General features: G+C 47.8%; 1 protein-coding gene across 9 annotated transcripts in view; it reads right to left on the bottom strand.

Moving 5' to 3' along the window:
• LOC100123626 (uncharacterized protein CG43867) overlaps positions 1 to 23723 on the bottom strand; it is a 110139-nt gene that overhangs the window by 28585 nt on the left and 57831 nt on the right. The window contains exons 1-2 of one of the 9 annotated variants that reach the window (XM_031921092.2): positions 21259 to 21475; positions 14673 to 15044 (exon numbers count right to left, since the gene is read on the bottom strand). The exons of 6 other annotated variants lie outside the window; for them this stretch is intronic. In XM_031921092.2, coding sequence (XP_031776952.1) covers positions 14673 to 14747 — 75 coding nt within the window. In that variant the 5' untranslated portion in view covers positions 14748 to 15044; positions 21259 to 21475. Of the gene's footprint in view, positions 1 to 14672; positions 15045 to 21258; positions 21476 to 23723 lie in introns of those variants that run through there. 2 more of the 9 variants (XM_032596067.1, XM_031921091.2) reach the window with 2 other exon arrangements.

The following is a 23723-nucleotide window of genomic DNA, read 5'->3' as shown; positions in this document are numbered from 1 at the left end:
GCTGGATTAGAAGGGAGTAGTAGCCCGGAAAAAGAAGGAGCCAGCGCAAAAACAACGAGAGACGAGGCTGACGAGAAAAACTCTTACACAGCTTTCTCAATTTTTCAGAAGCGCGCGACGCTCGGATTTTTTAAAGAATATTTTAAAAAATTCCCTGTGTCGTGTGTGTCTATGCAGTAAAAATCGCTTGGATATTCCTCTTTGCGAGGAAGGAAAATATGAGAGAGCGTCCGCGAATGAATCTTTAATTCGCGTATATAATTCGGAGAGAGCCGGAAAAAAACTTCTTTTGCTGCAGACGGCCAGCAGCTCATGAATTTTCGAGCTGCGAAATATGCAGCCGGTCTGCCAGCCGTGAAATTTCCTTGACGAAGTTTGCGCGCCGACGCCTGCATGTCTTATAAGGCAGCTATCTCGATCGAAGCGCTCTCTCTCTCTCTCTCTCTCTCTATGTGTATATAATAAGTTGATTACAGAGCAGATGTCCAGGCTTGTTGTTGTTGTTTTCGGTTTGTTCGTCGCTCGGTTGTGCGCGCTCAAGCTAATGAGAGGATTAGAACGTATAGAGGCGATAACGCGATTACGCGTCGGTTAATTAGTTGTGGATGGATATTAGTACCCCCCTCCCGCCCCCTCGATATGCGTGGTTTAATATTATGCTAATGTAATCGAGCTTCAGGCGCGACATTTACATGGGAAATTTTCCACTCGTTATAATCGCGTCGAAAGGAAACGTTGAGCATCAAAGCGACTTAATAATCTCTGCAGATATGGCGAAGAAGACATCGCGTCGTTTATCATCGCAGCGACACGTAGTGCAGGAATTAATCAAGCCTGACCGGTAAAATTATAACTGCGTAAAACCGAGTAGCTGCGTTTATAATAATCCAACAGCAGCTCGTGCGCATGACGGATGTATTTTAATTTCCCGTCGCGCTTGGCGTTACGAGCTTTAATTAATAGACGCAGTAAAGGCACTGGGCGGCTGCAAACACACGGCTATGCAAATCATCCGTGTAAAATCAGAATGTTAATTTTCGGGAAAATGCGTCGTCATATGCGCTTCTTGTACACACAAATCGTGTGTACTCCGCTCTCTTAATTAAGCTTTGTCCGCGTTTATCTTTTTCGAGCTTTATTACACGTCTCTGTCAAAGGGGCCGACGCGATGATGAGGATAATAATGACGAATATTACAAGTAGCGTAATGTCAACGCATTAACAATGAGTGCGAGGCCTGAAGCTATTGATTATCGGGTATTAGTATTTCATCGAAGCTGCTCCGCTGCTGCTGCTGCTGCTGCTGCTGCTTTGGGGATCAGCGTTTCAATAGCCTCGAGGGAAAGGAGAGAGAATATTATGGAGCACACTCTGTTCTCGTTAAAAATTCTCGGCTAGCAACAAAGACAGTGTAGCGAAGCTTTGAGGGAATAAATGTAAGTAGGCATTAATTAAAGGGCCGGTGTAGTGCGCTAAAGCTCGTTGTATAATTATCGGCTCGTCTAGACATCGGAAGAGGCCAGGCGAGATGAAGGTGTGCAAAGTATTAATTGACAATAGGTGGCGCATAGGTACTTTTCCATTTCCCTCATCACTGTAAGGCGCGTGAGGTTCATATATATTCCGATGTGTCTAACGTCTTTTATCGTACCCACTGCTTAGGCCTGCACTTATGCTATAACTGCTCGAGACTGTTGCTCGAAGTATGATTATTCCTGGTACATTCGAAATACCCCTACTGCTAGATATCGGCAATTTTTTCGGTAGACATACGCAAGCTTCGCCGAAGCAATAATCATATCCCATGACGATCCTCGCGTAGCCGTTGATTTACGTAACGCGTAAATTCCGCAAGCTTCCGCGCTGCACTTGAGCAGCAGAAGACACACAAGAATGCCTCCAACTCGTCGAGCGCGAGACTGTATATAGCTCGCGTATAATTAAAAATGGAAACTAATTTTCCGAAGCAGCAGCGCAGTGTGCAATATGAGAATACCTCAGTCCCGTTCCCTCTCTCTTGCGCGAGCGCGCACTCGCGAAAGTAATATTCAGCCGCAATATCTTTTGACCCCGACGACGACAACGAAGACGACCTCCTCTCGAGCGACACTCCTCGAGCTTCCTCGTCGTCTCGCCCTCTTTCTCTCACTCGTTCGTTTATGTGCTCACGCGAAAACCTCTTCTCTCTCTCCACTTTTTGTGTCTGTGTGTACCTGTGTGCGTTAGAGGTCTGACTGATACTTACGAGGGCGAATTTTTTACTCGCGCCACTTTATTTGTCGTCGCGCGCGCGGGCTCTTCCGGTAAAATTAACGGATAGCTGCTGCAGTGCTCGCCGTCTCGTATACCTAACTGCGAGAGTCTACTACTGCTGCTACAGTCGGAGAAAAAAAAAGAGGAGGCTATGTGCTTCAGTAGGAGAATCGCGAGAATTCTCGTTTTCGTAATTTCCGCACGCAGGCACGAACAAAAGCTCTCCCCCGGCTGATCCAAAAGGGAGCCTCGAAAACGAAGAGAAGGAATAGCTGCGCCGCTCGACAAAATGCGCTTGCCGAGAGATAAATCGCTCGCTGATGTATATATTATTCGCGCAGCGTAGCCTCGGGGCATCGCCGAAATAAATCCGCGAACAGCGCGGTGTCTTAATCGACGTCAGCGGCAGGCTGAAAGTTCGCTAAGGGTCGCCTCTACACGTCGTCGCTCGATCGTAAAAGTGTATACAGAGCTATATAACTATAGGCATGAATTTTGCGCTCGTTATACATCCGTGCGTGTATACACCTGCGAGTTATTACGGGCACGCCGAGAGTTAAACTCGAGAGCTTTTAGGGGATATTTTAGTTCGCGAGAGAGAGAGAGAGAGAGTACCGGCGCATTAATCATGCCGCCGGGTAAATACACGCGCAGTTATAGAATATAAGCTAGATACTATGCTCCGAGCAAGTGGATATATAGCGTCGGGGAGATTAGGCGAGACTCTCGGCTTCGTGTGTGTGTGCAGTGTATACGAAATCCGAAAATATATACACATAACGCAAACAAACAACGTCGAAAATTTATACCCAAAGTTCGAGCACCCGCGGGCCGTTTCCCGGCTCATGAAAGCCTTAAAACGGGCGCGAGCGCGGGTCGAGCCAAATTCGAAAAGCTCCGGATTACGAGGCCGACGAAGTAGGCGAGAGATTCTCTCTTTCACGAGCGATCGGCAGCAGCGACAACCGAATTTATACGAATCCGATTTAGAGCCGAAGGAGAGAGACAGAGTATGGCCGTATCCGTACATTGTTTACGCGCGCCAGGCGTGTAAAAAGCTCCGGAGAGCTTGCGAGGATTCGCGCGATGAAGCGCGAGCGAGGGGGGGGGGGTGGGATTAAGAGGGTGCGAAGGATTAAAGTATTAGGGGGCGAGTCGAGGAAATTAGTCGATATCTGTGTCTTTTAGTAAAAATTTGATTCCGATTGGAAATTTATTCCAGCTACCGTCGCAATTTATCCGAAGCGTAAAGAAAAAAAAATCCGGAAAATCTTAAACAACCGTGCACACGGCGGCGTTCGAAAAATCGCTTAGAGGACGCTCGCGTGAGGCTCGGGCTAGCTCGAGATAAAGGAAAGAGCTACTGCCTTGTAAAGCTCGTAACCCAGATGCGTCCCCGGTATTTTATTGCCCCTTTTACGCGGCGCCGACGAAAAAACGACGAGCCGACGCCGTATACACACGGACGACGCGAGCCCTCCGGCGTTGATATTATACTCATCGGCCCTCGCACGTATAAGCTTGTACGTTCGCGCGTGTGTGTATACGCCGGTAGTAAAGCCCATCAAGGTTCGCTCGTGTATTTTCTTCTCTCTCGTCGTCGTGCGCTGCTGCTGCTGCTGCTGCTGCAGGTGAGGGACTGAAAAGAGCATATGCGTAGCCGGGAAATTGAGCGACCGGCGCTTTTTTTATGAAGGCACGCGCACCCCCTACTGAAAGCTCTATTGTCTGCGCGCACGACGAAATGATTATATTCCTAGTTTGCATGAGGCTCGCTGTTGAAAATTTTCTTTATTTTTCTTATCCCTGCTTCGATTCGCTACGAAGTTTATTCGCGGATCTATGGGCGAAAGAGAGGGAGAGGGTAATCTACGAGGGAAAAAAGGATGCCGCAGATTTTACGGGAGAAGAGAGACGGTGGAGAACGATGTGTTCGTGTTTTGAAAGGGATCTCCGCAGCCGTAATTCCGCGCCTCGATACACAATTGAAGGGTGGACGAGATGTGCGTTGGGTTAGACGAGTATAAGCGAGAGAGAGAGAGAAGGTTCGAAGGCTTCCGCGCGCACGTTTCCTCCTCGGGATTTCGGGGAGATTTTTCTCCCGAGATGATGGAAAGGTTGTTTGCCATCAATTAGGTATACAAATATATTCGGTTTTTTCTTTCTTAGACAAACAGGAAGAAATTAGATTTTAAAGCTCTACGCGTTGGCGAAATATTTCGTCGGAGCGTTGGAAGGAACGGAATGTTTATCGCGTTACAACAGAAGCTCCAGGAATTTAAATTAAAGCGCGAAGCACGTGTCTCGGCCCTGAGAAAAAAAAATAAAATTTCCCACTCGCACTAATAAAGCAATCTCCTTCACTTACGTCTCTCGCGCGAAAGTCTTAATTTTCCAGGACAAAGCTGTACCGGGCGCGAGAGTGTAAAATTAAAAAACTTTCCTTTGAAGTGCATAATTCGCGTAAGACCGGGACGAAATTAAAAAATTTCCCTACACAAGTCGCAATTTGCATGCGTCGCCGTTCTCTCGCTCTCGCGTCTGCTGTACAGCTGCACAACAAACGTAAAAGAGGAGCAGCAGCCAAACTTGCAGCACATACACGTGGGATTGAGAGAGAAGGAAAATTTCCCGGGTGGTGTACCCGACGGCGGCTAATGAAAGCAAAGGCTGCGCCAAGTGTCATAACCTGTAACGCTCGCGAGAGCAGGAGAGAGAGAGTCTGCTGTCAGTTCCGTCGAGTGACGTTTTTATTGATAAGACGGGAGGAGCTTGGGAAGTTTCGGGTACACGGCTCTTCGGGGAGCTGTGATGCTTCTCTCAAAGTGGCTGCTGCGGATGTGTGTATGTGCTGCGCGACGACGAGGAGAAGGAAAGAAATGAGAATCAGAGGCTGATTGTGGAAAATCGATACAACGAGGAGAGATGAGATGACGGCGAAAGAGGTGCAATGACGAGTGGAGGAGGGAAAGGGAATCAGCATAATAAAGGAGAGGATAACGATAGGGTTTGATTGGGCGAGACGTTCTCCATCCGATTCTCTCTTTTCCTTCGGTATCGGAGGATCCTCGTCTCTTATTTCATCGGCGCGCAGCCACTCACTGAGTAATGATATTACTCGTTAAAATTTGCATCGCTTCGTCAATTTACTGCAAATTCAACGTCGCGCTGCACAATAAGCGATACGATCGATACCCCTTACAGACAATGAGACCGAGAGTTAGAGCAAAGCTTGTAAACTTTGCGCTCTGTATTTTTCCAGCGGCCGCGCACTGTAAACCTTGTAAACAAAGCGGCTACTCCGCGTTAAAAATATTGAAGCTCGTTTATCGGTGAATCGAGATGGAAAAACGCGAAGCGGAAATAAAAGCTGTACACGTGTACACAGTCCGACAGACATCAGAGGGAAAGAGAGAAACTACAAAGTGCAGCGGAAAACAACGAAAAAAAAACGTGTACAGCAGAGAGATAGAGAGAGAAACGTCGAGAGTAGCAGGAGGTGGAGGATGAATGAAATAGAGGTGTATCAAAGAAAGGCGGCCGGTAAACAAAAGAGCGAACTAAAAAGCTTCCCCCGGCAGCCTATACGTCTATGCGCGCACGTATACACACAGCCTCCGCAGCAGACTAGAGTGAGAGCAAGTTCGAATCGAGTTAAGAATTAAAAGGGGTATCGATCGTCGAACTCTCGCCGGAGTCTATATACGTGGAGGGGGGTGAAGCGAGGCTGGTGGCATTTTCTCCTTTTTTTTCAGAGGCCAGACTTCGTCTAGATAGGAAAACTTTGGAGGAGGGGTTGTGCCCGACTTTTAAAAGCCAGAAGTGCAGCGCTCGGCCCCCAGACTGAGCCACGGCCTTCGAAAGTGTTTTCATCTACTGGGCCGGCAGCTGGGGTGGGCTATATGTACGCTTTACAAATTAAATGGAGCAAAGCGACTTTCGACGGACGGAGCTACTGCTTGTTGAGTGTTTACCGAGGGTGCAAGCGAGTATACAGCGAGTCTGAATGCACTTCTTTCGCTGCTGCGCGCCGGAGTGGAAGCCCATTGCTGCAGTGTATCGGGGAATTTCTGATGCACTTTTCGCGACTCTCAATAGTGTAATGCGATTATATAGAGGTGCCTTTGATTTTTGTTTGGATGGAACGTGACAGTGTAAAAATAACTCGAAAAATTCCGGAGCACTGACTCGAAGACTCGTAAGCCAAACAATACCCAGGACACACAACGTTTTCCAAATTCGTCCAGCAGGGCAAGAGCTCACTCGAATTATCACAAATCCTCGATCAAGCAGCTGCCCCGCCGACAGCACGTCAGCAAAGAATCAACACAAAGCCACATCGAAGAAAGCAAACAAAAAGAGCGAGGAGAGGACTATACCCGCAGAGAGATGCTTCTCGTCTTATCTCCTTCCTCTCGTCAAAGACATCGACAGCAATGCCAATTGAAGCCACACCAGCGAGAGCTTACCTCCTCTGTTTGATTCCAACCGAGAGCGAGAGAGAGAGAGAGTGAGAGAGTATAGGGGACGAGAGATAGGGATAAATCCCCCGGACACACTGATACCGCGGCGCATTAGCCGAAAGTCCTACTCGGATGCTGCTGTCGCTCTAGGTGAGATTATATAGACGTATACGGGGGTCTTCTGATGTGTACGTCGCATTCGGAGATTAAGGTGTGGCGGTGCTTGCGCCCAGATCAGACAGCTGCGGGACGCAATTTCCCTCGCTCCGCACTCTACATGGATCCAATTCGTCGTTGCCGAGACTGACCAACCGGAATTCGAAATCCCGATCGCGCGATGGAAATTCAAAGGGAAGAATTTTTAATGCGTCTCTTGCATCGTGAATAGCAGCAATCAGACATCGGTATTCGCTTGAAAAAAGCGCATCCGTTCGTACACCGTCGTTCACACACAGAGCAGCCAAAGAAACGCCCGACGCGGCTTTGACGCTCGAGTCTGAATAGCCACTTCAGAGAGCCTACGGCTGGGAAAAAGAGAGGAGGCCGATTGAAACGAGCCTTAAATGACCGTATCGACGAGCGTACGGGTATCGCGTTTTTCGCGTGGAATTAAACCCGCGTCCGATCGGAAAATGAACGGACGATTGACTCTAATTTGCGGACGCGAATGCGCCCTATGTGTACAGCATTTTCGAACTAGGGCGAGGAAAATTTTTTTCTCAAAAACTCTCTGTGCTCACTGAGCTTGAAACGAACGTCGTCGCGCAGCACGTGGCTCGACGGCGATAAGAAGGAAGGCTCCTCGGCTTTATTAGGACGAAGGCGGGGGAAGATCATTTTCGAGAAATTGCGAGACGAGCTATGCGGCCGGAAACGCGATAAGCGTGTGCTCAGAGCCCTGGAAGAGATGGCCTCTCTCTCTCTCTCTCTCTCTCTCCGTCGTCGTCGTCTCGCAAAGTATGACGAGAGCCATAAAGAATACCTCGTCTCGTTTTTTTTCTTCTCCTTTTTCGAGCAGACGATGAATATTGCAAATTAACATCGAACTTTACTGATTGATCGAATAAATCAGGAGAAGGTATACACTGCAGAAAAATTTCAATCTACATACCTCTGCTTCCGCATCAATTATTCAGAGCAGCAGCAGAGCGGCAGAGGCGGGGGCGGCTCTTCTCAGAGCGCAATAACTCAATATAAAGGCGCTTGCGCGCCGGCGAATGAAGAGAGAGCGAGAAAGAGAGAGCTATGAGGAAAAATAAGGCGTATAAGTGCCGGTCTAATTGATAAAAATTACCCCGGACTACTATGGCCCTTTGGTAATGGAGAGCCGTCCGGAATTTAATTGCGTCCCGGGGTGTAGGTATGATTTCTCTCTTCTCGCAGTTTTTTCCTTCCTCTTACTCTTTCGTCCTTATAGTTTCGTTTTCGAGAGGGCGAAGTTATTGGAAAGCGGGATTGGAGTGTGCGTCGCTGTTGGAGAGGAGTCACGTATAACGGAAGGAGTCCGGTATTTAATTAGAGTCGTTGTAACAGTTGTGCAAAGTCGTGTGGAGGGAGAGAAAGAAAGGTGAAAGCTTGCTGTTTTTATTTCGAGGATTTTTCGACTCAATTTCCCGGAAAATCCGCGAAGCCCGCGGTTATCTTCGGCGACGCGTTATCCGAAATGTGAATCGGGGTGTCATTTACATAAATTAGGATTCCACACCGTATAACCCTGATTCCTAGAGTGAAAAAAAATTCAGAGATACGCTCGACGTCACTTAGGTACAAATACAAGAAGCTCCTTAAAAGCATCTCAAAGCAGTGCAGGCTCGGCAGTAAATTCCGAAATATTTGCGGAAAGCAGCGCGCGGCCGAGCTTTATCATCAAGCGTACGTGAAAAAGTAAATCTCCGGCTCGAACAAAGCCCAGAGAGAGAGTGTGTGTGTGTGGCACTAGCAACTCAGCGAGGCGAAGCTAAGCGTCTCTCGCCCGGGCCACAAGCTCTCCTCGGCCGGGACACCGCAATCTATTTGCTGCAAACAGCATTATCCACTGGATTCTTTCTCGGCAAACGCGCGCAGAGAGAACTACCCCCCTCCGTACAGTGTGCTCGTGGCAGCGTCTGACATAAATATCAGCAAACACGTTCCCTCCTCTCTCTCTCTCTCTCTCTCTCTCTCTCTCTCTCTCTCTCTCTCTCTCTCTCTCTCGAAATTGCCGAAATCGATCGCTTTTTTCTAATCGTTCTGCCACTGACGTTTTTACGCTATTCACTGGTGAGGGGTTGTGTACTATGTTTTGCGATCGTCGAGTCACGCTGCGTGATTTGCAGAAAAAAAATCTGAATTTGATACCTTCGGGAGTTAAACTTGTGGATGAAAAAATCATTTTTACAAACGACGTCTCCCGACGCTCGCGAGCACTTTTTCAAGGATTTATATCAATTTGAATAAAACGCGCTCCGTCCATTAATCTCCCCCCCCCCCCCCCTCCCACACACACTCGCAGCCCCTCGTGCGCACCTATCTCTCGGCTGCAGACGTACTGCTGCACGGAAAACTCTGGAGAAGCGACGAGCTAAACAATGACGGGGAAATCCGATAAGGCGATATAAATACGAGCACAGGGCACAAAGATCACGACTCGGATTTTTCACGACCTTAACACCGACCTGCACTCGCGGGCCTGGGGTATTAGTACCGGGAAAAACACGGCTTTTGACTTTGATACTTTATATACGAGCTGGAAATCCGCTTGATTTTCTAGAGCCGTCTGCATCAGCGAATTAAGTGCCATAGGGGTGTGGGCAATGCGTTATTTATACAGCGACGGGAGGATGAGAGCGCGTACGGATTATTCCGAGTGATATGGAAAAGCGTCATAAACTCGTCGTTAAAATCGTATCTAGTTATATGCGACGAAGTGAATTTCGACCCGCTGAGAGATATTTTTCGATAAAGCCGTCGTCGCGCGCGATGCATATTAATTAGCCGGTAGGAAAATACAAATTATGCTCGAATATCCCACTCGGGCCCGCTTCATCATCGCGGCAAAAATGAAACAATCCTGTACACGCGCAGAGGTAAATCCCTCGTTATTACTCCCCATAATGAAGCTACTAGCACAGGGAATGGCGCGAACGTATAGCGGAGCGGGAAATTCAGCATAACTCCATCAACGGCGTATGTGTGGGAGAGAGAGCCGAGGACTCTTTTGGCTTTCGTCCCAGCTGTTTTTGCGGTTGGCGCATTATCGAGCGGCAGTCGTCAGCGAAAATTAAGCCGCTCGAGGATGTAGACCTCGGAGCTTGACCTCCAGCCACGTGTCTATGTATTTCGATCTCGATGGGAAGGAGATCGCTCCAGGCGCTATGTGTGTGTGTGTGTGTGCGGTGAGCTTTTTGTATCTTTACTTTTTCTTTTTTGGTCAGAGGATGTTTAGAGGCAAGAGCGTAATGAATAGCAGATGATGGGAAACAATGCTTCGTTTGTTGGCTGTAATCGGATTCCACTTTGACGAGGATAACAATAGAGGTATTTATGCAGAGAGAGAGAGAGAGAGAGAGAGAGAGAGAGAGAGAGTCAGAGGATGATTGGTTCTAATTCGGAACGGACTCAAAGGATACGGTCATTAATTTCTCGTTTGAATGCAGGCGCGTGCGATAAGTGCCAATCGAATACACCACTCTCGTTTAACGAAATTAGCGCAACAATTTCGTGATTAAATTGGCGCTGAAAATTATAGAACGTTCCACGCTGGATGAAAAAACTGTGTCTCTTTTCCAGCTCCGTTTAATTACGCTCGGAAAGAAGCGACGCGGAGGGCCTTCGTGGAATAATTTCGTCGCGGCGCTGTAGTTGACGCTTGACGGCCGCGGATTAGACGCTCAGAGTCTGGAAGTGATTTTTCAATATTACCGCGCCGAATTTCGGGCGAATTGAAATTTATGTGGGTCGTCGCCTGGTGCGCGATATGATATGTTTCTGGAAAGCTCTGCACTCACACTCCTTTCCATCCTGAATAATTTATCGGAGCTACATGCACACACACGAATCATTAGTCTCCTAGACAAGCGGTTCCTGCATAATTAACAGGCTGATCCGAAAGAAAAAACAAACATGACAAATTCTCGTTCGATTCGAATCCATTATTCACGCAAACCCCAAAAAACACACCTCGGGCAATCAATCCTCTCTCTATCGCGGAGAAAAAAGCCCGCACGCCTACCACTTTTTTTCGAAAAAAAGCAGCGCCAAGGCCACCTGCATCATTGATAACCTCGCCACTTCCCACTATTTATTTCCATTTTCTCAAAAGAGAAAGAGAGAAAAAAGGGGACGACGACGAGATGCTGCTGCTGCTGCTGCTGCTCTCTGTACATAAGCGAAGGCTCTTATTATATTGATGGCACGTCGTGGGGAGGCCTGCGCCTGAAATATCCTCGCGATTTTCCGACAAAGCGCTCGCGCTCGCCCAAAGTGCTCGTGAATGATCTCATTTTTAACTCGGGCCGAGGGAGAGCGAGAGAGAGAGGCTTTTTTATATCCCCTTCGAGCGGGATGTATTCCGGGAGTATAGCGAGAGAGAGAGAGAGAGCCTGTCACCGCAGCTAGAGTAGGAGGAGGTGGAGGAGAGGAGCTTTGGATGAGCGTTATTGTTTTCTTTTTTTTTCGAATTTTTTCGAGGGAGGATTAGAGCGGATTTTTTCTTTTCTTTGTCGAGCGGCGAGCTTGATAAATATTGCGAGGGATGCGCTGCTTTATTTCATACAATACCGTTTTATGGCGCACAATAAGCTTATATTCAGGTGAAGCAATACCGTCGCGTTCTCTGTGAAATTCAATCGAGTGGGTTACGTCGATTGAATGTAACGCGACAACCGTCAGAATCAAACTGATCAAAATTACAGTCCCGCAGAGCAAATAGATTTAATTAAAGCATACGACGTGCACGCAGGAAACGACAAACGAACGTTGACCACACAAAGGAAGAGAAAAAATAAAAAGAAAGCATCTCGCAAGCTCACACGACAATCGATCGCGGCGACGACGACGACGTGCCATGTAAAGACCAGTATATAACGTCGCGTCGTTCGCCCTCCTCACACTCCATTCCACACAGAGAAAAGTTACGAGCTAGATAGTGAAAATCGCCCATGCTGAATTTTAATTGGCGCGACACAGGGAGAAGAGCTTTTTTGGCGGGAAACAATTTTGAATTTCCCGCGCGGTACGTAATTCACGACGAGGAAAAACAACGACGGCGAGCGTCGGGCAATAAAAATCCACTTACAAAAAAAGACGTCTCTCGACGCAACAAAGAGAAGAGTCGTGCCGAAAAAACAAGTCCGAGAACACACGCACATACACACATACGCGAGAATTCCAGGATGGAGAGAACGGCGAGAAAAAGGACAAGAGAGAGAGAGAGAGAGAGAGAGAGAGAGAGAGAGAGAGAGAGAGAGAGAGAGAGCGATAGCGAGGAAATGAAAAATGTCTGCACGAACGCGCGTAAAAATCCGCGGCGTTTGACGCTGCTGCTGGGAAATCGTCAAAGCTCGCGCGAGACATTAAAGCTGCGTTTGAGTATTCTTCTCTCATTGCCACGCCAACGTCACGTGCTTTTTTATTCGTTTTCAAGTCCGGTAGGTTTTCTTTTTTTCTCTCTCTTTTTTTCTTTCTTTGTTCAAGTGCGAGGAATCTCGAGGCGGTTTTCCTCTCTCTCTCTCTCTCTCTCTCTCTCTCTCTCTCTCTCTCTCTCTCTCTCTCTCTCTCTCTCGTGCTTTCGCTTTTTTTCGCTTCGAATGCGCTGCTGCCTTCCATTACTGCTAGCAGGGGTCGCTGGGAAATTATATCGCAATTTCGCGCGCTGATTTCAGCCCAGTCTTTGATGCCTCCGCGATGGCGAGCTTTTTTCTTGTATCAAAGCTCGACTTTGCCAGAATTTCAAAATGATTGCGTATATCCCCATTCGCTTTATACGAGCCATTGTAATACTGGGCTCTGTACGCGCTCTACGTTTCCGGCTTTATCTCTACGCGGCACTTAATGGGTCAATTTACGTCGCCGCCGTCAAAGCAGCTCGCTCGCGAGACCAGCTCTCTCGCTCGCGCGCTCGCTGGAAATTTATCGTTTTTCATTTGCGTTTTATGTCAAGCATTTTTTAATTCTCTCTCGCCGGCCGAGTCCATACGAATAACGCATCCAGTCCGCCGAACGAACATTCATTTGTCCTCGCATTTGGCCAAATATACGCGGAATTACGTTACACCAGAGTAAAATAACACGTATATTCGTCTGATTTAATAGTGTTCAGCCGTAATTTATTCCTCTCTGTGCGATGATAACATTCATTCCGCCGCTGCAGGCAGTATAATTAATTGAATTTTCATGAATATTGCCTTTTATCGGGTCGTGTAGTTATTGCTCGCGCAAACTTTGTGAATTATATTGTAAATTGCGAGAAATCACACGCGTGCGCTATGAATATCGCATCAGAAACACATTCGCACGCTCAAACTCCCTTAAATTTCAACTCCTTAACATTCCTATCGCTCATCTCACATAAAGACCAGCAGTCTCGCGATAAAAAGCGGCTGCAAAAGCGAGTCCTTCGCTCGCACGTGGCGAAAATCGTCGTTAGGGAGCACGCGAAATTCGGTGCTAGCGCCCCTCGATCGTTATACGTTTATTCTTTTTTTCTCGCGCTGCTGAATCGAGCCATTAGCAGCTCGCCTGTGGTCCGAGATCGTCAATATAAGGCTTTAGGAGGCTAATAAAAAAAGGCTCGGAGGGGGCCACCGATTCGGCGAACAAGCGGTTTTCTTATTTGTAAGCTTTCTGTATACTTGCTTTTCTGGGCAATTTCGCTGGAAACGTATATTGCATTTTGCTCTCGGGTCGCTCAAATGGAAGCTGGATTGATTTTCGATAGTTGCGCGGAATTTTTTATGAGTTAAGTATTTTGAATTTAACACGCTCTTGTCTATTCTTAGAGTCGAAGCATAGGAATAGCATGGGAGCAGTAACCCTTTCATTTCTATATTAATAGAACGTCTGGAGCTATACTTTCGGAGCTAGATAAAATCTATAGTAAATATCGTATTTTGAAGAACTTTAAAAACCACACCACAAAAAGAAACAGCGGCCAACAGAATCAAAACAAAAAATCCACCCCCGCGAATACGAACGCATCGCCTCTCGAGACAGAGAAATAAACCATCGCGCACCCTTGCGCACGTCTTTGCCGCGTGCGAACAAAAAAGCGCGAGAATCCCACCGTCGCGTGTCGGCAGCCATAATTCCGCAGCTTTTTCTCTCCCGTCGCGAGTTTATCCAAACCCGCGTGCGTGCGTCCCACTAAGTGGTCTATTCAGAGCGCGCGCGGGGCCGTTTGAAAAGTGCGGACGCGCATTCAGCGGGCCGCCGATTCTTAGCTTAATCCAGATTTTCCTTTGAATGCGAGAGAAAGAGGGACGGAAGGGACCCGAGAAAGCCGAGATTAATCGTGCTCGAGTTGGGCTTGTTTTTTTGTTGTCGAGCTCGCCGCTGGAATAACTTTTCGGAGAAAGAACGCCCACGTGTGTCGCGTGAATTCGCCATGAGGTGAAAAAAAAAGAATCGAGCTGAAGGCGTATACGGAGTTGCGTGTTTATACACACATGTGACGCGGAGAAAAATTCATTATTGTACGCCTCTAATTTATACATTCACGAGGAAATCAAAGATCGTCCCGAGAGCCGGGTATTTATCGCGCTTTCGCGTGCTCGGCTCGTATACGTGTACTGTATCGTTGGCTTCCACATATTCAATTTTTTATTTCGGCTAACGATTCGCTATTCGTTTTATTAGACTTGCACGCGTATACGTTCGGCTGATTCGCCGCTGCATAAGTTATCCCGGTGTATTAATTACAGGCCCACATTCAGTGAAACAATGATGATGAGAAAAGTATAGTAGAAAGCTCGTGTTTACCTTGCGAAGCATCTCTTCGAGGGACTCCATATCGAGGGCGGAGTTGTTGTTCTCGGTGGTGACTGGCTGAACCATTTGTCCGGGTCTTTAGGTCTCCTCGCTGTCACGAGGATCACACGCACTAATATCACGAGACTCGACGCGACGCCTTATTCTTTCCTGCGACGCTTCTCTTTATCTCTCACTTTTCAGCGCGCGAGGCGCGTCGTCGTCCGACTCGCGCTTTGTTTATCCTCCTATGCCTTTTGTTTAGTTTTTTTTTTCCTCTTAGTCTTGCTTCCTTTTCTTTTCTTCTCCGCAGCGTCGTCGTCACTTCGTAGAGGGATCAGTTGCCCGAGTCCTTTAGGTCACTACCCCCCGGCATTTCCTTATCTGCAATAGCGCAACAGCAGCGCCGGGGACGATGGTAAAGTGTCAAGAGCTTTCGTGTAATTAACAACGATCCATAATTTCCCCGTAACCAGCCCACAAACAAAAGAAAAAGAAGAAACAATCCATCCACGCGATTAAACCCATATAGCGCGAGATTATCGAGCGGATAAGATTCCAGGTGTATAAATAATAAAGAAAAGCCGGAGCAAGAGAAAACACAGCAGTGCGGCGAGAGCCGTGCAGCGGTACGTCGCCTGAAAAGACGAAGTGCTCGCTCTCAGGCGACGCGTAATTTATACGCCCGGTTAAAATAGTCCTCCACGTTAAAATGAAAGATATATCCACGAGAGAGCGAGAGAGAGAGACAGAGTCGCGCAAGCAAAACACAGGGAGAAAGAGAGAGATAGAGGAAAGTCGCTTTTCTTTTGCGTACATACGCTCGTAGAGAGTCTCCCGATATCCTGGGGGGCGAGAGAGAGAGAGAGAGAGAGAGAGAGAGAGAAAGCTTTATTAGCGCGGGACACGCGATCCCGTAATCGGAGCGACTGGCCGCTCTCGAGCGTGTAATCGATGCATCGCTATGCGCAGCGGCGACGACCATTGCACTTCTTTCTCCCCCTGTGATGCCTGAGCCGGACGTATCGGTATAAGCGGGTTATCGCCGAGTGGAATGCGTGATTCGAAAGATTTTTGAAATTTGGCGTGTCGAGTTATGCAACTAGTGTACGCCATTAGCGTGTAACGAGCTGACATAAACTGCTAAAATTAGGGGTACACTAGTACCTATTCCGAAACTGGCCGCTTAGAGCCAAATTACCCTATAGCCATCGATACCAGCGGCTGCAGTGCTCACTATACCGCGTCGACTATTAAAAAGTTCGAACGGCCGGAGAGAGCAAAAAGCCCCTCTCCTCTCCGGAAACTTTTAAGAAGATTTTAATGTGTTTACTTCGAGCAGTCGTTCGCTAAATTCAAATCGAGAGGAAGAGATCGTCTGAAACAATGGCAGAGAGAGAGAGAGAGAGAGAGAGAGCGAGGGAGAGAAACAATCGAGCTTCCATTAAACTCTCCGCGGCCATTATCGTAACATCAGAACTCCAATTGACCGTATCTGCTTCGGCACATACTTTTCCACGCGCCGCTCGCACGTTATATACCGGCGAACAAGTTAACTCGACTCTAAGGCTTCCCTTCTCTTAAGCGCCGCTAGAGTCGAGCTAAATTTTAACGGCTTCGCGCTCGAGAGTTTCTCTGATTCTTTGTACACGTGCATAATACACGTGTTATTCCAATTCATCGCTAGCAAAATATACAAGACTCGACACAGAGTAAGAGTATAACGAATTAATTCACGGATGGTCTAATAAAGAGCCTCGTCAAAGTTTCGCTCTCGCAACGAGCTATACACTGCAGTGGAGTGCAGCTCATGCAGCAATAACCCTAAAATTTTGCCTGTCCCTCCTAAATCTTTCGGCCCTCGGGTGTATACACACAGGCGTTCGTTAACGCGAAAGGAAAGCCACACGGCGCGACGACGACGACGATCGTTCGGGACAATTTGGCCTGGCACAACGACGACGACGACGACTGGAGAGGCAGTAATTCAGCTACCGCTGCGCTGCACTGCTGCGGGGGGATGAAGAAGCGCGCGTGACGAGAGAAAAGAGAGTATACGCGGTGTATAGTAGGCTGGAGACGCCGGAACGAGGAGGAGAGAAGACGGCGATGTGAATGGACGCGAGGAAGTGACGGGCACGTGTGCGCGAGATTGAAGTGAGAAGATAGAGGGAATTTTTAACTGTTTGTCGCTTGTTAAGTGGGTTGGCGATTAACTTTGATTGCTGGCGCTGAATGAAACAAATAAATCAATACACCTCCTCGACAACTCTCAACAACGCGACAAACAGCGGAAAATCACTCGTCGATTCGGCATAGCCCATCGAGCATCAAAGGCATACCGGTAAAACACAGGCAGCGCGTCTCCGACCGAGCGCGTTAATTGATACGAGAGCTCTCGCTAGCAGCTAAATCCCCCTTAAAAAACGAGCTTCGAAGAGAAAAAAAAACACCTCCAAGCAAGCCTAGACCGAAGACCTCCTCCTCTCTCTCTCTCTCTCTCTCTCTCTCTCTCTCTCTCTCACTCACAGACGAAAACACAAAAAGATGAGGGACGGAGTCAAAGGCGCGGCCGCGACGGCGCTATACTATTTCGAGTGCGAGTATTTTTACAGCCTCTCTCGCTGCTCACCGCATGGCTTCTCCGAAAAACGAGGAGAGGCTTCCTGTCGGCTGGAAAAGTCGTCTCGCGTTTGATTATACCTCGGCTCTCTGGATTTTAACTAATTGAGAAGCAGCGAACAACGCGATTCAACAGACGGCGAATAATTAGCGAAGAAACGCGATCATCGCTTACCGCGCACGAGAGAGACACATGGGAAATGCCGCAACGCGCGCTTCCATTTATTTTTGCGCGCGAGCGAGTTATCCTCTCTCTCTCTCTCTCTCTCTCTCTCTCTCTCTCTCTCTCTCTCTATCTCCCTGCATCCGCGGATCGATTAATAATTATTGCCGCAGCAACAGCAGCCGGGCTTACGGTGTTTAGTCGTACAGCGAGTGCAGGAGTTAATTGTGAGCGGTGAGCTGCAGCCGCCGGCGGGTATTAAATGAAATACCGCCGCCGCTGCTGTTGTGGCTGATGAAAAAGCGGAGGCTGTATACAGAGGAGCTAGTCGAGCTTTTTTTTCTCTGCTGCTGCTGCTGGGCTGAACGAAAAATATGCGGGGATTTTCGATTAGTAAGGGAAATTAATCTTTTTTGCTTTTGGGGCTTGGTTCGTTCGTTCGTTAGCCGGGAAAGCGCATTACTTTGACGGGCGGAGTTTTCGACTTGTTGAGGTATGCGGGAGGGAAGAAAATTGAGCTTTGATGAATGTTAATTGAGAGTTGGGGTTTAGAGCGAAAATTCTTGCTTGTGCATAAGGTAAATTATAAGGATAAATTCAGAACGACTGGACCGACTCCTAAAACGATGGAAAGTCAAAGACCAACTTCGAGGAATCGGCATTAAAAACACAAGAAGAAACATAAAACACACATCCCCTGCAAAAGCCGTATATGCACGGCGCTTCGATCCTCGCGATTCCTTATCGACCAGAGAGAAAGAGCCTTTATTCCACCCCGCCTCGGTACAGGCTACTCTCGGCTGCAGCAGCAGCGCAGGCTTGCTTAACGCATCTGCGAAGCTCGTAAATCCACGAACGACTGCCGCGGATAAATTTTTTTGCTGCACAGCAGAGCCTTCCGGTTAAAATGCAAATTTCAATGCGAGTGTCGCGTTCGCTCCCAAAGTTATTTAATTACCATCAGCCGGTGCGCGAGCGGGTGGAAGAAAATTTCGCGAAACTTTTTTTTATACCCCGCACATCTTCGATTGTTGGCCCAACTGCCGTAAATCGGGCAGTAAAAGGGTTTTACGATTTTTAGTTAACATCGCGGACCTATAGGGTCTGGCAGGAGGCTTTATCGCTCGACTTTCTTTTTTTCCGTTTATCGCAGCGAGATCATTAGTGGATTCTCTTCTTGAAAATCGTCCAGAGGTCGATAATGCGCAGTGACCTTCGCGCACTACTGGCGAAAAATTCTCTGCGGTCCCTTCGACATTGAATAAATTACACAACAAACCGCGCGCGTCCTCCTCCTCTTTTTGGCCGGTGTTTCTTTTCTTCCACTCGCTCGTGTCCACTCCAATTCCCCGAGTTTTTTGGCTCGGACTCTCGCTAATAGGCGTCCTCTACTCTACTCTTCCTTTTTCCGGGAGAAAAATATTGTTAACACGACTATAACTTAACGAGGCGGTCGGTATAAATTTCCGAGCGCTAGGCAGCGGAAAAAAAAGAGAATTAATTCTACGCCACCGCCGCCGGCTGTTTTTTCGCGCCGGGATCTCTGACTGATTGGAGTTTTTTATTTTTTGAATAATTTTCACGGGGACGAGGGGTTGAACGCATGTGCTCGACACCATTTTATTGGATTATATCGCAGCCGGAGAGAGAGAGAGAGAGAGAGAGAGAGAGAGAGACCTATCTCAAGAAACGAGAGGTGAGCTTTAATTTAATCGCGCACTTTGCTATCGAATTATCGACCCGCACACTGCGGCTCTATGCGAATTTACATAAGCATAATTGCGTGTTCTCGTCTCGGGATGTGAATAATTTATTTCTTTCGCTTAACGAGTCGCGCGCTCGTGCTTGTTTCGGAAACGTTAATTATAACAAAATGAATAATCAGCGCGCGTTTTAACGAAAATAAATTCTCTAACGAATTACCTCGATGATATTCCAACGTATTACACGCGTTGTATTGAATTTTATCCTGCGCAAATATTGTTTCTCGCGCGCGGCTGTATCAACCGCGGCGCATATCTTCCGATATTAAAGTACACACGGTGTATACGTTTTTTCTTCTCTCAGCCATTTTCTCCCCCCAATAAAGTAGCTAATACAAAACGAGAGGAGAGATACGAGCTACGTACCGCCAGGCCGTGGCCTCGCATATTTTACGCGGAAGCTTTTCTTTTTCAGGCGGCGAGAGCGAACGAGGTGGAAATTGTCGCCGCGCGGTACAGTCTGGGGATTATCGGAAAAACCGGCTAATTAATAATTCAGCATTGTTTATCGGACCTTCGCGTACGCGGGGGAAACAATTTCTGATAAAAGCTCGTGTGTTTTTGCAGGGGTAAACCGAATGCTTCGCTGCGTGAGTTTAACGTTTCGCGAGGCGGGGTCGGAATGTACAGCGATGAATTTTACAAGGGGACATTAAATTGCGAGAGGATTATTGCCGTGTTCCATTAAAACGAACTTTCGGCCATCGAGGATTGCGACCGCGGAATAATGCTCGTTGAGGTAAATACCGAAACGGTTATTAATTCTAATATACAGGGTCTGTACAGCGGTCGGCTTTGAAGTGGTCTGATCGAGCGCGGATTTTACTACTGCGCCGATGAGCACACTTTTTTCGCGATAAATCGCGGAAACGCGGATTGACTGGTTTAACGACGCGACGAGAGCCGGCTCGTCGTAAATTAAAACGAAATATTGAAACTCATGCCGCTAACGAAATATGTCATTTTACATCTCAGACTCATTTCGCCTTTTCAATAAACCCGCTTACCCGCCTCCTGATCGGACGAACAACAAAAAAAGACCGATTCCCAATAGTCCAAAAAAAGCCCGGCGCGTTTAAAAACAGAGCGCAAGCCCCGTCGCAGCTTCGAAGCCAATCAGAGCTGAAAATGAAAAATCTCATCTGTGCAGGGAATCCAATCAAGAGTTCGACTCTCTCTTTGACTCGTATCGAAACAGCGGGCGCAAAATATTTTCCGATTTTTCATCCTTCTCTCATCCACGCCGAACACAACGTTCATCGCGGCGAAAACAAAAGATTTCATTTCCATCCGCAGATAATCTCCTCGTCTCTCTCTCTCTCTCTCTCTCTCTCTCTCTCTCTCACTGTCAATTCTCGGGCCTTTGTTCGCTTTTTCTCTCTCCGCCTTGTTGTCGCGCGAACGGGTTACATGACGGGAAGCAGCTCAACGACACGCGCTACCGGCGCTATCGGAGGCTTAATTGGAAAAGGTCGCGGCCGAGTGACGAAGGTGAAGGTGTGTGTGCACAGGCCTGGTTGGCTTCGATTACGAGGCAGGATTGATGGATAATTTGCGGGATTTTTCTTTTTTCAGTTTTTGTGTTCGCTAGTAACGATAGCGGCGGCTTGTACGTGAGGAGGGCGAATTATTAGTTGGAATTAACATCGGAAAGTTAAGAACGTAATTCACGATTATTAAATTACAGCCGCGCACTGGCCAGCGGAGAGAAGTTTGTTCCGAGGGACCGGTTGCATTTAAATTAATCTGTAATCGCATTGCGAAACTCGTTTAAACTGCGAGATTAAATTGTATTACACGCCGGCAAGTTTTCCGTTATACGTATTTCGCCGTAAACAAACCTTTTGCGCGGGCGCGAAATCCGCACTGCGCTTCGTGCGGGGAAAAGTTGGATTAATCCGAGTCAGCGAAATACACGCCAACTTCCCTTATACACACCCGACACTTCGGTTATACGAAAACAGCCTCGGCACAGCAAAGCCAAGTGTAAACCAAACACACGAAACTCTTCACCCCAACAAAAATGCCAGAGACAAAAAAAAAAGCCAACCAAAAGCCTCACTCCTCACACCCTTGACACATTACCATCCTGCTCGACAGCATAGCTAGTGTATCTCGCTTCTCTCGCACTGTCAAACTCTCGAGCGTGCGGGGATAAGGACAATCACACTTGCGCGACTAACAGAGAAACTCAGCACATGACTCGGTGCAAGTTCGGAGAGCGTAAAGGGAGCGGTGCGCCGCTGCGGGCTTCTCACGGGCCACTGATGCTCCCGGCACCGGAGTCTCGAGGCCGTAGCTCTCTCTCTCCCTATCTCTCTCTCTCTCTCTCTCTCTCTCTCTCTCTCTCTCTCTCTCGGAAAGAGAGACGTGAGCTGCTACCGCTGCGCTGGAGTCGCGCATGCGCGAGCCGAAATCGTATATAGGTGCAGCGGCGCTGCCTATACTACATCACACGGGAGGAAGCTACTGGCGCGGAGTGATAGCTGCGAGAGGCTGGGTTGAGAGATGGACGATGGTCAGTCCGCGACGATGACAAGGGATGGTGAATGCATCTGTTTTATTCTCTTTCCATCGCGCAACTTCCATCCACATTACACATTGTTCGACGCGACTCAAAAGCGGTTCGGAAAAAGTAGCGAAACTAGGTCTCCTGTAACACACAGCAAGCTTGCATAACTCATCTCTCCCTCTCCGTAAAAAGGAAAGCAACGTGTACACCTACGCGCGTATAACGTACAGAGAGCGAAGCGGAAACCTCCTGTCCGATCGAAGCCGCGCTCGTACTACTGCAGCAGCAGCTCGCTTTTTCTTTTTCTCCTTCTTCTCCTACTCGTTTTACTCTCGCGGATTCAAGGTTGTGCAGAAATGCACACGCGCGCGTCCCAGTTGCCGAGCGCAGCGAGTTACAATAGGCTTCGCGGAGATAGCAGGGACAATGAGCCGTTGCTGCAACGGTAAAGGGAGGAGGATGGGACACGTGCGCATTGTCGCATTGTGTCGAGGCATGACGGAGGGACGGAGGCGATAATCAGTTTTCGGGTATTTTTAGCCGAGCCGGTTTGAAGCGCGACGGCGCTGTTGGAGAATTGAACTGGTGCCTCTGAAATTGTGCTCGATTTGAGCGATTTTACAGATATCGGAGCTTATCGAAATACGTTTTATACTCACAACGCATCGAGCGGTATCGACAGTCGAGCTCGGCTTACCTGTAACAGAAAAAAAAAAAAACAATGAGTAAAATCCGACAACGTTTCAGTTATACGTAATATTCGAAATAGCTGAGCAAACTCCGCCGTAATTATCGCCGTGGAATTTCCTCTCCAGACAGTCTACCCTTCCCACCCACTACTCCAAAAATCCTCAACAAAAAATCAACTCCTTACCCCCACCCCTTGAAATTCCTGCCACATGTTCGGACAGTCTCTGGCAAGACGTCGGACAAAGCCAAGCAGCCAACTACTACGGGACACCTCCCCACGCGTCACTCGCGGAATCCAAGCTCGAAATTCCAAGGCCCTCGTAATGAAACCGACGACGTCGACCTTCCGGCCGTTAATTAAGCCATCGAATTAATTAATCAGCAGCGGTGGCTCGTAAGCTCGATCATGCGACTGTGATTGAAACTGGATAAACTACGTCGAGGTACGGCCCGAGGTGAAATTTTTGGGCTTTTAGCTGGAAAATCGAACGGCCGTGTAGTTGATGTTGCGGTCGCTGTTTGCAACGGCGAGCAAAGTTGGAAACCAGACGGTCTCTCTCCCTCGATCGACGGAAGTTTCGAGATTGATTGAATTTCGGATTTGTTTTTTCGAGAGTATTATACGCGTATAACACGCTTCGATTATTTTTCGTATCGAAAAACGAAATGGTTTCCGCCAGGTTATTTGTTTAACGAATTCCAATCGGACGCGGAATTTTCATCCTCTCGTGTATTGAAATTGAATTTCACCTCGGCATATACGATATAAACAGGTACGTCATAGCTCTGTCAGAGTCAACATTCAGAAGCTGGCGCATCGAGGGGAGAGTATTTCATATTTCGCGTGCGTATGTATGGTGTGTATATATATATATATATATATATATATATATATTTAATTTATGCAGTAGTAGCAGTCGGCTTTACGCGGACTGCAGATGGTGCAGCGGCGCCAGTGCTACTGCCGCGTTCGAGCAAGTTAGTGTGGATGTAAACAAAAGCGCGGAGAGCGACGGCGGCGGGAATTATTGGCATTTGGAATTTCAGAGGAAAGCTGGTATTCCTATTTGCTGTGCAGAGCTGGAAAGTTAAAAATTAAACATCCTTATCAAGAATTTCACGCAAAAATAAATAAATCAGGTATAATTATACTTGTTGAATGCTCATCATTCCGCTCGATCGATTCGCGGCCGTCAAAATTACTCAGTAAATTAATACGGTTAATAAACGCTGCACTTTCAAAGCGATATGGATACAAACGAGCCGCGCGGTAAATAAATTTTAATACCCGAAAGCTGCTGCGCACAACAGCG

The sequence above is a fragment of the Nasonia vitripennis genome, chromosome 1, assembly GCF_009193385.2.
Source record: "Nasonia vitripennis strain AsymCx chromosome 1, Nvit_psr_1.1, whole genome shotgun sequence".
Lineage (NCBI taxonomy): Eukaryota > Metazoa > Arthropoda > Insecta > Hymenoptera > Pteromalidae > Nasonia > Nasonia vitripennis.
The sequence above is the reverse complement of the archived record's forward strand: the minus strand, read 5'-3'. Positions and strand labels throughout refer to the sequence as shown.